Source organism: Scatophagus argus, chromosome 7 (assembly GCF_020382885.2).
Source record: "Scatophagus argus isolate fScaArg1 chromosome 7, fScaArg1.pri, whole genome shotgun sequence".
In the NCBI taxonomy this organism is placed as follows: Eukaryota; Metazoa; Chordata; class Actinopteri; family Scatophagidae; genus Scatophagus; species Scatophagus argus.
This window is the reverse complement of record NC_058499.1, coordinates 19,165,240-19,176,592: the sequence shown is the minus strand read 5'-3', so window position 1 is coordinate 19,176,592 and position 11,353 is coordinate 19,165,240. Positions and strand designations below refer to the sequence as shown.

The 11,353-nt window shown below is 42.7% G+C and overlaps 2 protein-coding genes across 2 annotated transcripts; one reads left to right on the top strand and one right to left on the bottom strand.

The window, feature by feature from the left end:
* Positions 1–268: 268 nt before the first annotated feature.
* Positions 269–7,259, top strand: dennd11 (DENN domain containing 11). The gene is made up of 9 exons (XM_046393411.1): positions 269–922; positions 1,580–1,679; positions 1,807–1,965; positions 2,783–2,936; positions 3,060–3,198; positions 3,398–3,529; positions 3,937–4,087; positions 4,352–4,420; positions 4,544–7,259. Exons 1-9 carry the CDS (start codon positions 511–513, stop codon positions 4,737–4,739), a joined length of 1,512 nt encoding a protein of 503 aa, XP_046249367.1. The 5' UTR covers positions 269–510; the 3' UTR covers positions 4,740–7,259.
* A 574-nt stretch (positions 7,260–7,833) lies between these two features.
* agk (acylglycerol kinase) lies at positions 7,834–11,315 on the bottom strand. Its single transcript, XM_046393412.1, has 14 exons — positions 10,903–11,315; positions 10,773–10,812; positions 10,589–10,668; positions 10,415–10,490; positions 10,185–10,310; positions 9,976–10,070; positions 9,833–9,902; positions 9,531–9,610; positions 9,383–9,440; positions 9,041–9,188; positions 8,846–8,943; positions 8,667–8,737; positions 8,456–8,540; positions 7,834–8,323 (listed from the first exon to the last, which is right to left on the bottom strand). Exons 1-14 carry the CDS (start codon positions 11,010–11,012, stop codon positions 8,180–8,182), a joined length of 1,281 nt encoding a protein of 426 aa, XP_046249368.1. The 5' UTR covers positions 11,013–11,315; the 3' UTR covers positions 7,834–8,179.
* Positions 11,316–11,353: the final 38 nt, after the last annotated feature.

Genomic DNA, 11,353 nt, shown 5'->3' with positions numbered 1-11,353 from the left:
GCTTTTATACTGCATTACCATAACGACTATGAAAATCTTACGATAAAATGTATATGGATGCATATGTATGATGCTATCACAAGAAAACCTCAGTCACATTATCATTAGTTATTTAGTAAAATTAAATAACAAAAAAATAGCATACAGGGATATAAAATGGATTGGAGCATAATTATGGCGGAGTCGCTATATGAATGTTCTATTAATACTAATTACTGTAGGCAAAGTAAATAGACGATAACAAAAAATTAGGTCACTGTATTAAGTAAATAATGAATTAGACACGTGGGCGGAAGTCAGCGACGTCATCAAAACAGTGAGACAGGAGGAGGATCAGCAGCCCGCCAGTGGATGTGACACGCTTACAAATACATAGAAAACAACACCAGCAAGCAGCAGGAAATCATGTTCCGGCTCCAGCAGCAAGTTTAGTGTGTTCAGCTCAACTGGACAGCGGACTTTTGTGACATTTTTCACCCTTCTCGAGTCCTCGGAGGCAGCCACAGCGCCATGGTGAAGCAGTCGGACCGAGCCCCACTGCTGGACTGGGAGGAAATTCCACCGCCCGATCCGAACCAGGCGGCCCCGCCGCCGTCTTCGCAGGAAGACACACCGCAGGAGAAAAGTTCGCAGCCAGGCGGGCGGCGCGCACCGGCAGGCACCACGGCTGGTACTGGGAGGAGCAGTAGCACCACCGCCATCACCTGCAGCCCGACGAGGAGTGTAACAGCTGTTGTTGTCAGCAAGGACGGAGTCCCGGGCCGCCCGCAGACTGTGCTCTCTGGACACGGGTATCCCACCCGCTCGCAGCCTCTCGGTACAGATCGCAATGTTCCCTTCCCGGGCCTCTCGGTGAGGGATCAGTGGGAGGAAAAGGATCAGATCGTGGCTGTGTTTGTGGTTACCTTTGATACCAGATCGGGTGAGCAATCAGGCTGTAGCAAGAGCGTTTGATCTTTGGTCGCCCGTGTTTAAAATGATTGTTGTGAAGATAACCTGACGGATTTCCTGTTATCTTTGCGTGTTAGTCTCCTCTGTCTGGTGTGCTTTAGTGCCTTATACTGAGTCATGGGAGTGAAGGGTATATGCTGCTATCAGCCCAGGTGGGGTTGTCAAATCCGTTGAATGTCAAGACCCTAACAAATAGACTCTCAGTTAATTCCCAGCAGTGAAATCCTAATTCTTGTGAGGCACCTCTTTCAAAAGAAATGAACTTTCTTGTCTGGCTTCTCAGTTTTTGCAAGCTGTCAAACATAGTCAGTCGATGAGTTGAATACATAAAGTTCAAACTGAAATGAAAGGAAAATCATCTGATCAGATTGGGAATAGAATTTCATACAAATCACTATAAAACCGGCAAGACATGCGATCACAGGGCCAAGGTGTCAGAGCTTCGCATGAGGAAGAGGTCAGTGCATAGATAGTTACAGTAGCTGACTCAGTGCTTTTTTATCTCTCTGACCTCTTTCTATTACATGACTGACGCACAGGATTGGGGGAAATGGTAAGAATGAAAGTAGACACTATGGGAAGTCACTTCACGGTTTATTTTCTCTCTGTGTGTGTATGTGAATGGCAGGGAATATGGTAGAGTGGTGCCTGCCTCACGACATCAACCTAGACGGAGTTGAGTTCAAGTCGATGGCCAGTGGTTCTCATCGGATCACAAACGACTTCATGTACGTACTCCCACTCCCTCCCACCAATCAAGAAATCCTCAGTGTACAGAGGAGCACAGGTCTGCTCAATCCCTGTCAGAAATCTGTCACTCTCTGTTCACTCTTCTTTGTTTTGCCCCTTGGCTAGATATTTCCGTAAAGGCTGCTACTTTGGGCTGGCCTGTTTTGCTAACATGCCTGTGGAGAGTGAGCTGGAGCGAGGAGCGAGGATGAAGTCTGTGGGAATTCTGTCTCCCTCCTACACTCTGCTTTACCGCTACATGCACTTCCTGGAGAACCAAGTCAGGTGAGACATCTAATGTGTCGTGTGTGTGTGTGTGTGTGCCACATGTGCACCAGCCTATTTCTGTTCTGTTTACCTTATTTTTTTCTCACACAATCCTGTTCATAGGTTTCCTCTATGTGCTACCTGCAGTCTTTGCTTCTTTGTTAAATTTTTTCCCCCTCATCTATTAAACATGAACCCGGAGACCCAGTTACAGCTATCGTCACAGGAGCCCATTTGCATGCAGTTTTTGTATGAAATCGAAGCACTGAAGTGGAAGAGGCCTTGACAGCTCTTCTGCTTCAGTCCTCTCACGAAAGGCTCATCTCCTCATCGACTGTGGATAAATATATGACACAGCCACAGTTGGTTTGGGTTGTCGTCAAATACCAGTGCATCTGAATTCATCTGAATGGATTGTGCTCATCTAGTTCATGTCTGGTTACAGTGGCTTTTTTCTTTTTTTTTAATAAAAATATGTCAAGCATGACTGTGATTTAACCAAATAGAAAGTGCGTATATGTTACGTGAGTGGCACCAAATGATGCCACAATACAATTAAAAAAAAAACAAGTTATGATTTCTAACCAAGCACAGACTGTAATCTTACTTGATAGATAGCATGAGTAGTGCCTGATGCTGGACACATTGCAGCTCGTCTGCATAGACTTCCCTTTACACCCTTGACAGTCCTTTGGTAAATGCTGCATGAGCTGCGGGCATGGTGTGCATATCATGAATATGCGTATGTGATTTTTGTAATTCCTCTTAAGCAATCTGCTTAATTATACAATCTGAAAAGACTCATACTTGATATTATTCATATTTCTCTCTGTAGACACCAGTTGCAGTGTCCAGGCCAGTATTCTCCACTGGAGGCCTTCTATGAGGATAAGAAGGCTGTCCTTCCCCCTGCAGGAAACGGTCTGGTCACCGCTTGCCCAACCTGGAGTGTCACCACCATCAACCGCTGCATGCACCCAGAAATGAAGGTCTGAAAGTGGCAGAACACGTTTATATTGTCAGTGAAACGATGTTGTTCAGTCGAGAAACAACGACAACGGAAAGAAAAACAACATTTGTCACTATTTTTTTTTTTTTGCTCTTCCCTGAAGATCACCCACCCTGCTGGCTGCATGTCTCAGTTCATCCAGTTTTTCGGGGAGCAGATAATGGTGCTGTGGAAGTTCGCACTGCTGAGGAAACGTCTCCTTATCTTCTCCCCTCCACCTGTCGGTGTGGTCTGCTACAGGGGTAAGAGGCTCAAATGCACACACACACACACACACACACACACACAAATAATGCAGATTCTGTTCTTGTTTTTCTCTTCCAAACACAGCTCAGGATATGATGAATGTGGCAACCTAAATGTGGTCTTTTATCATCTTTTTCCATGGAGATGTTTCATCTTCCACTGTGTTCTTGTGCTCTCTCTCTCTCTCTCTCTCAGTGTATTGCTGCTGCTGCCTGGCCAATGTCTCTTTACCTGGAATTGGTGGCTCTGTGCCGGAGTTGCGGCCTTTCTTCTACATCAACGTAGCTGACATCACCGCCCTGGAAACTGAGATGTCATACGTGGCCTGTGAGTCAGACTTTTTACAGTTTTGTATATTTTTTTTGTTTTTATTTTAATTGTTGTTTTTAATTTAGTTTATTTTCAGTTAGTGTCCAGAGGAGGTTGTTTCAATTCAGACTTTATTGTTTCAAAATCTTTACTTTTAGACTCATGTAGTCATGCCAGTCTCACTGAACATATGCCCCAATGCCTCCTCATGCTTTTTGTGTTGACAGGTTTGATCAAATTGACAAAGACTAAAACTAAAGACATTTTCTTTTCACTCCTAGATTCTTGTTATATATTTAGCTTTAGTTAACTGTAATAACCTTGCTGTGAGCGAAGCTTTCCTGAATATAAATACTTAATTAGTCATTCTCCGTAATCCATGAAAATAATCCCTTATATGTGACTGTGCTTTCATCATTTTTAAGGCACCACAGAGAAAATTTTCGAGGAGAAGAAGGAGCTGTACGACGTCTACATTGATAACCAGAATGTGAAAACACACAGAAGCCATCTGCAGCCATTGCTGCGGCTGAATGCATCAGATAAGGAGAAGTACAGGAAGCTGAGCGAACAGAGGTGCAAAACACACCCAGATAAACAAATGGCATCATGTTTACTGTTAAATTACCCAATTCTTGAACATGATACATAAAGCAAAAATCCTCAAAATGAACTTGTTGAGTTGTCAAAAAATTGCAGCAAAATTGAAGAGATAATACAAGAGTTAATGAATTCTGTGAGGTTTCAATGAAAATCATCAGGTGGATAAAAATAAGTAAAATAAGATGTCCATTTTTCAGATTCAGTGATTTAATATTTGATAATAACTTTTTTCCCCAGGCAAATGTTGCTGTACTCTCAGGAGGTGGATGGAGACTGCACATCAAATGAAGAGGACCTTTTCATTCTGTGAGTCCTTGACAAGCGTACTCATAGCTGCTACTTGAGTCAGACACTCTTATGCTGGGTTTGTCTTTGTAGTATGATGAGGAGGACCATAGCCTGATGCAGCTGTCTTTAATCCCGTCCTAGGTTCTTCATGGAGCTGAATAACCGCATCTTCCAGACACTGTCCGAGGTAGCGGGGAGCACTGATCCCACCCTCACCGCTGAGCATGTGAGGGCCATGGGGCTGGATCCCCAAGGCGATCGCTCCTTCCTGGATGCCCTGCTGGAGGTGTATGGTATTGACGTCACGCTGGTCATAGACAACCTCTGCTGCCCTTGAGGCCCCCTCTGGGCCTGGGATACACGAGATGCCACTGGATATTTGTGCCTTCAAGGCCCACACACACACACACACACACACACACACACTAAGACACTAAGACACTGAAGACACTGCCTCCGCCCTGAGACTTCCATTTGTTGCCTGCTGTCGCCTTGTGGGTGATTGTTTTCCCTCTGTGTGTGTGCGTGTCTCATCTGACCTGTGGAGACTGTTTCCAACCAGCGTGGACCATTTGGACACTTGTGCACCATACCACAGTGGCTGATAAACCCACCTGATTAGCAGACAGTGACCCTTGGCAGCAGCGTACTCTTGTAACCTTTCACTTCTTATGTCATGTTAGAGTTTTTGTCAGAAATACTTGTTTGTGTTTCTTGTGTGACTTTGATTCTGGCTTACGTGGCCGTGACTGAAGCACTGGATAAAAGTATAGAGGATCTGGTCATAACAACAGGATGACTGGTCGCTCCCTTCCGCACCCTTCACAATGAAGAAGTCAGTGAAATGCTGACACTCCTGCCGCTTTGGTGGCCATTTACCTGTTCATCTGAAGAAAAGATTCACGTGACGTAGGCCAGTTTTTACTGCTGGAGGTGACTTTACGTGCTTCAAATACATTTTATAGGAGGTGTCATGTGCATCAGACTCAAGCAGGACTGTACTTCTCGTTCTGATGAAGCCACTTTGGGAATTAGTACATCGAATGCTATTTGACCACTTTAATCGCCTTTTGAAAAGGAAGCAATAGAAGAAATAATCAGCTGTCTTCACATTTCTGCTTTTTGTTCCTCTCACAATTGAATGTGAACGGTTTCTTCATAATGGGGAGGGATCATTACTGTTAAGAAGCTGACTCAGAGAAGGGGAAGGGAAAAGCTGTTAAATGCTTTGTTTACCTTTATGCACCTTCAGCACAAGGTTAATCTGATAATGTGTCTCTGTGTTTCATCACAAGTTATGGCACCGACAACTTTTTTTGTCGTGTTACATGTTGTACCTTTATACATCGTGATCAGCTGAGCTTCTTGAATTGTCAATGAATGTGACTCTGTAACACTAAGTTATCATGAATGCTGCACCTTGTCCACCACTGGACTGGACTATACCTTGATGCACACAGTGACCATGCTTAACTGTTCCTTTTTTTTCTTGCTATGTTGATGACTTACAGTCTGGGCCAATAAGTGATTATGGAGTGGAGGGGCTTTGTGTGTGTGTTCTACTGTAAACAGGCTGTCATGTTTTGTTTTTGTTTTTTTTTTTTAATTTACTTGAACCTGAGGCTGGTTAATCAGTGGAAGCTAATATATATCTTGTGTGAAAATGCTAAATGGAGAGTTCCTGATGGAGCTGTTTGTAGTTTACCTGTTAATCCGCTTCAAAGAGATCCTCTCTGCTTGTTTGCATCCTTGACAAAGATCTCTTTGTGGTTTTGAAGATGTGGTGTTGGTCACGGTGTGGGCTGAGCAGAAGCTTTAACTTCATCTCTACTGGCAGACTGACAGAGTGTGTTCCAAGCTGAGGGTTTCGCAGTCCCGTTGAGTGAATCCAGCTCTAGTGATGGGCCAGCTGTGTCTTTCGAATTTCCCTGATGGACTGGTTCAGTTTACCCATCGTGTTGCCAAACAGAGTGATAATTTGTTCCATGTTGGAACACATGAGACTGACTTGCCTCACCTTCTCTTGTCCTGCCATGTTTTTTGAAACATGGCTTTTTAATTAAGTGGTCTACCAATAGTCTTTTTTCTTTGAAATATTCCAAGAATGATCCTTCACATGCTGATCCCCAGGTCGAGAACTGCTGACGGTCTTATAGCCTGTAGTGTTTTGTTTTGATCACTCCTAAAGGTAGTTAAAAAGGTGGTTAAAAATCATTTTTTCTAAGTGCCCTAAGTATTGTATTTGAAAGAGAAGGGCACTGCAGCTTTGTTGTTTAAATGGGGCCTTAAAGAAATGTGATTTTCTCAAACTGCAGCAAAGAGACTGACTCATTTCTGTATGTGCGTCAAACAGTATTTGCTGAAAGATTAAGTGCATTGTCCTCAGAACCTTTGAATGACCTTACTGTCTCCAGTGAAACCTGTTGATTCTGACTGGTTTATTTACTTGTCAGCAGATGTATACTCTTGCCTCTGACATTGTTTGCTTTACAGGTGTATGTTAAATGTAAAAGGGAATATACACAACACACGCCACTGTATAAATTGCCTTCTTTGTGGAGCCATTCACAGATGTGTACCAGCATTAGCTAAATGAGTCGTGTCAGCGTGTCACTCCACTGAATGTCAAAGACAGCAAAAGTATTGCACACATGCAGCAACACATCCAAGTAGTGCTTTCTTCTTGATTTGTAATGTAAATCAAGAGCATTCACAGATAAGTCTTCACCTTTACTAATGTAAAACACTGCAAGAGATGTCAGTAAATATATACATGAACTCAAAAGCATGAGCCAATGTTAAGTTTCACTGTACTGCCATTGTAAAACAATAAAACATTGATACAGTTAAAATGTTACTAATTATCTGCCTCTTACCGTGTTAACTATGTTCGATTCCTTTCATAATCCTGGTGTACCAATGCACTTCTCTCTTCTCTTCCTGACCAGGATCACTGCTTTCTTTACGTTCCATAACACAAAATCATCCCCTTACAGCAGTGTAGGTAGGGATTCACATCCTTTAAATACACGTGAGTGTGTGGTTGTCTGTCTTTGAGTGTTAAAACAACCAAAATGAAACAGAGCCCTCCTTTGTGTTTTCCTAAACAACCAAATGTGATAAAGAGGCCTGCAATGCAGCCACTTGCTTAATCCTGCAGATTTGCTGTTTGCACCATCTGTCAGATCAGACCCAGCATCACCAGGGAGTCTGCCGAACTTCTGGTCCAAGATCTTAGATCATTTGCAACACATTCAGAGTGCTGCAGAATCAATGCTCCATAGTCATTCATCTACATACCTCCAACCTATGCATACTCCTCTGGGCCCCAGTAGACACAGCCAGCCCTCCACCAAACACCTGTGCTCCTTATCTAAAGCAGGCATCTGCTGAATGCTTCCACACTCATTGGTATATATGCACACTTTGTGTTGAACTGGACAGGAATTATTTTTATTAGCCAAGTTTTAATGCGATGGCAATAGTAAACCTTTTGGTAAACATAAAGTCTATTGGTAAGACAACTTGCACATGTGTTACTGGCTTAAAGAAACAAAGCCTTGGTCCTTTCACATACAATGACATGTAATAAAATTCTCCTTATAACTGTAGTAACTTCACTTTGTCAAAGTTCACAAAACAGACCAACAGCACATCAGGATCATTTTAAACAGCTGGCAAAGCAGACATCAGTTTCCAAAATGACCTCCCAGTTTCATCATGTCTGGTGCTCTGCTATTGTGTTTCTCTTGATTTCAGTTTTTTTCTTTCAGTTCTTCAGCCCTCTTTCTGCATCTGTGAAAGCAGCTGCTCCCTGCGCTCTGCATTGATGAAGAAGCGTAGTTTCCGTGGCAACAGCCTTACCTCCACAGGCATGGCCTCGTACTCCTCGTTGTCGATGTTGTAGAAGCCACCAGCATCCTGCAGGGTCAGGACACAGAGTTCAGTTTCAAAACAAAAATCATATTCTTAGCTTTAGAAAGCAAACTAACTAATATTAGAAAGATCCTAAAATACTTTTGTTTTGACATGACACAGCGAAGGGTTACTCACCTCTGGCAGCTGCAGCTGGCAAGCACTGGCTTCCAGTTTTGTGGAGTTTTTGGTGAATATCGTGGGGTCCTCTTCTTTTTTATTTCTACAAAGAAGTACATATATATCCTTTTACCTGAACTTATGTATCCATGAACTTCCATGCAATGTACACTGGCCTCGACAGTGATCTCTGTTTGCAACAGTCTAATAAAAACCTGAAACTACCAACCCGACAGTGATGAACTCGCCCACTGTGAAGTTTTCCGATTCTGCACAGATCATCAGGGAATCATGTGTGCGCTACAAGTTCAAATAAACAGAAAAGAAATATAACATGTCGGAGCATGTCAGCAGGAAATTATTCAGGATTTTATAAGAACAGCTACAGGGTTTCATTTTAGGACTGACCCTCTCCACTGGGTTTTTGTTGTGTGTCTGGATAAACAGCTCTAATGTTGACAGCTGCTCCTCCTTCCACTCCTCTGGCTCTTCCACTTTTGGAGGCTCTGAGCAAACAAACGCACACACACAAAACAAAAATACACCTCACAATATTTTAGTGTTGGAATTTGGTGTCGTGTTGCCATGCTGTCATCACACTACCTTCAACTGGAGGATTCCAGTAGTTTTTCAGTCTGCGGGCGATGCGGTAAAGCAGATTGGGCCTGGGAGGCTTCTGAGGGGGCAGGTCTGGGGGCCGGAGGCTGGGAGTCAAGTAGGACACTGAGACATTCCGGACCAGGGGCCACTCCTGAGAGAGATTACAGTAGTGTGAGATTAAAATACAGCAGCAGCCACTGAACATGATGGTCACGGGTGACAAGAAAATAAAGGGAGACATAAAATACAGGAATAATCTCATGACATCTACTTTACATTACAGATTGCCAAAAATGAGCTTTCAATATAGACTTTTAATATATATATCTTTTAATATAGGCTTACCCGGAGAGTACTAAACCAGTGTGCTGCATGTTTTTTTAGTGGCCCAAGGTACCAATATCTGTGGGGGAATATGGTTAATTAATCATTTGTATGGGAAATGATAGATTTTGCAGGATTATACTCTGAGTAGCCAATCGTGTAATCTTACTTGCTGATTGTTGCAGCCACATCTCTGAACGCACCCCAACGTAGTCCCATCAGAGCAAAAACTGGCTGCTCTTTCTCCCCCTAGAAGCACACACACAAACATATAATTTCTTGTCCATGTCTTTCAACTTGATCATCCTCTGTGATGAAGAAATGCATGTTGTAAAGGGTGAAATTATTTCATAATAAATTTCTTAAAATTATCTATCTATTAAATTGACCTGAAAAGAAATACTGACATAAGCAAGTATCCAGACAAACACCAAGTTCATAACTTTGTTATTTTCTTAAACAGTTTCTTACTTTGATTTGTAGCACATCCAGGGGGACAGTTTCTCCCTTGAGAATGGACAGTGTTGCTGATGTAATGGCTCTGAAAGGATGAAAAACGAGGTATGAAGACAAAATCTAGATCTTATGATGTATGATATCGATACAACACTTACTTGACCTTGTTGTCACTGAGGAGGTGAAGACTTGGACTCAGGGAATTGCAAGAACCCAGTGGAATGAATCCAATCGGTATGTTACTGACTGTGTCCTGCAGTCACAAAACATCCATCAGTGACTTTGTCAAAAGTACAGCTTGCATTAAGTGATCTTCCTCTTGTTTTGCAGATAACAAAAAAACATCTGCAGACTATGAGACACCTACTTGATCTGCCCTTCGCAGTAAACCTGTGATGACTTCCTGCAAGGTGCCGTCCCCTCCAGCCACAATCAACATGTCGGTGTGTTCCATGAGCTCCATTAGTTTTTTTGCCTGACCTTCATAATCTGTCTGTAGAAGAACGTATCAACATGTATCTCAGCATCACACACTGAGATCCCCACTAGAGTCAGTAATTGCACCAATGGATTCCAAAGGAAAAATGCTAATCATACCTTTACTATTGTAATCTCCACACCAGCCAGGTGTAAAATAGGGGCAGCATTCTTTTCAAACAGATTGTTGGCTTTCCTTGGGAATATTGAGACAAGAAGTTGTTAAATTTAAGAAGCGGTTTCTGAAGTCCAGACCAAAGTGTCTGTCAGAGATTGAGAGATTTGTATTCTTACCCATTGCACGCTGCAGGGTTCAAGATCACTGTTGCCTTCCTAAGCTGCTCCTGTGGTGCTATCTGTTGACGCCCAAATTCCTAACAGAGATTATGATAATTGTTAGGGTCTAAAGGCACTTCAGAAAGCTTTTATTTTTAATATGCCTTTGGCTGACAATTTATGTGCAAAAATAAGTGATTACCCTGGCCACGAGACAAGCCTCTCTCCGCAGAACATTGTCACTGATAAAAATGCAAGACACAAATGTAAGACACATAAACAGGCCACGACTCCATCTAATCCGTGGAAATACCATAGCCTGAGATCCTCACCAGTGTTTACCATACAGCCAGTGGCTCCCATAGGACAGGACGCAAACAGCAAATGTGGTCTTCTTCCAATGATTCCGCAGAGTTCGAAACACTTTCACAACCCGAGCCATGGTTTTGAATAAAATGTCAACCAATCCACTACGTTAACGCAATGCTAAGGAGGCAACCAAGTCTAAAAATCATGAATGACAAATTTCTATTCCAGCGGTCACAAGCTCCACAACTGTCAGTGTAGCATGGACATCGCGGTGTAACGTCAAAACTGTACGGCTAACACAGGGCGGAACCAATGTTAGTGCGCCTTATGGTTCTTTAACGCCTTTCAGTGTAATAAAGATAATTGCTGTCTTAAAGTTTCAGATAAAATAATACTTAAACGAGAACGGCATTGCAGAATAAAACTTAAATGCTCAGGAAATCCAATTACATTACTTCTTCATCCGCATAAGTA

Bases quoted from the DNA above. Each gene is read 5' to 3' on its own strand.
- dennd11 (XM_046393411.1), top strand. From the start codon at position 511: ATGGTGAAGCAGTCGGACCGAGCCCCACTGCTGGACTGGGAGGAAATT. The intron at 923-1,579 runs GTGAGCAATCAG...TGTGAATGGCAG, and splicing joins TACCTTTGATACCAGATCGG to GGAATATGGTAGAGTGGTGC. The intron at 1,680-1,806 runs GTACGTACTCCC...CCCCTTGGCTAG, and splicing joins CGGATCACAAACGACTTCAT to ATATTTCCGTAAAGGCTGCT.
- agk (XM_046393412.1), bottom strand. From the start codon at position 11,012: ATGGCTCGGGTTGTGAAAGTGTTTCGAACTCTGCGGAATCATTGGAAG. The intron at 9,903-9,975 runs GTAAGTGTTGTA...TCATCCTTTCAG, and splicing joins CTCAGTGACAACAAGGTCAA to AGCCATTACATCAGCAACAC. The intron at 8,738-8,845 runs GTCAGTCCTAAA...TTGAACTTGTAG, and splicing joins ACAAAAACCCAGTGGAGAGG to CGCACACATGATTCCCTGAT.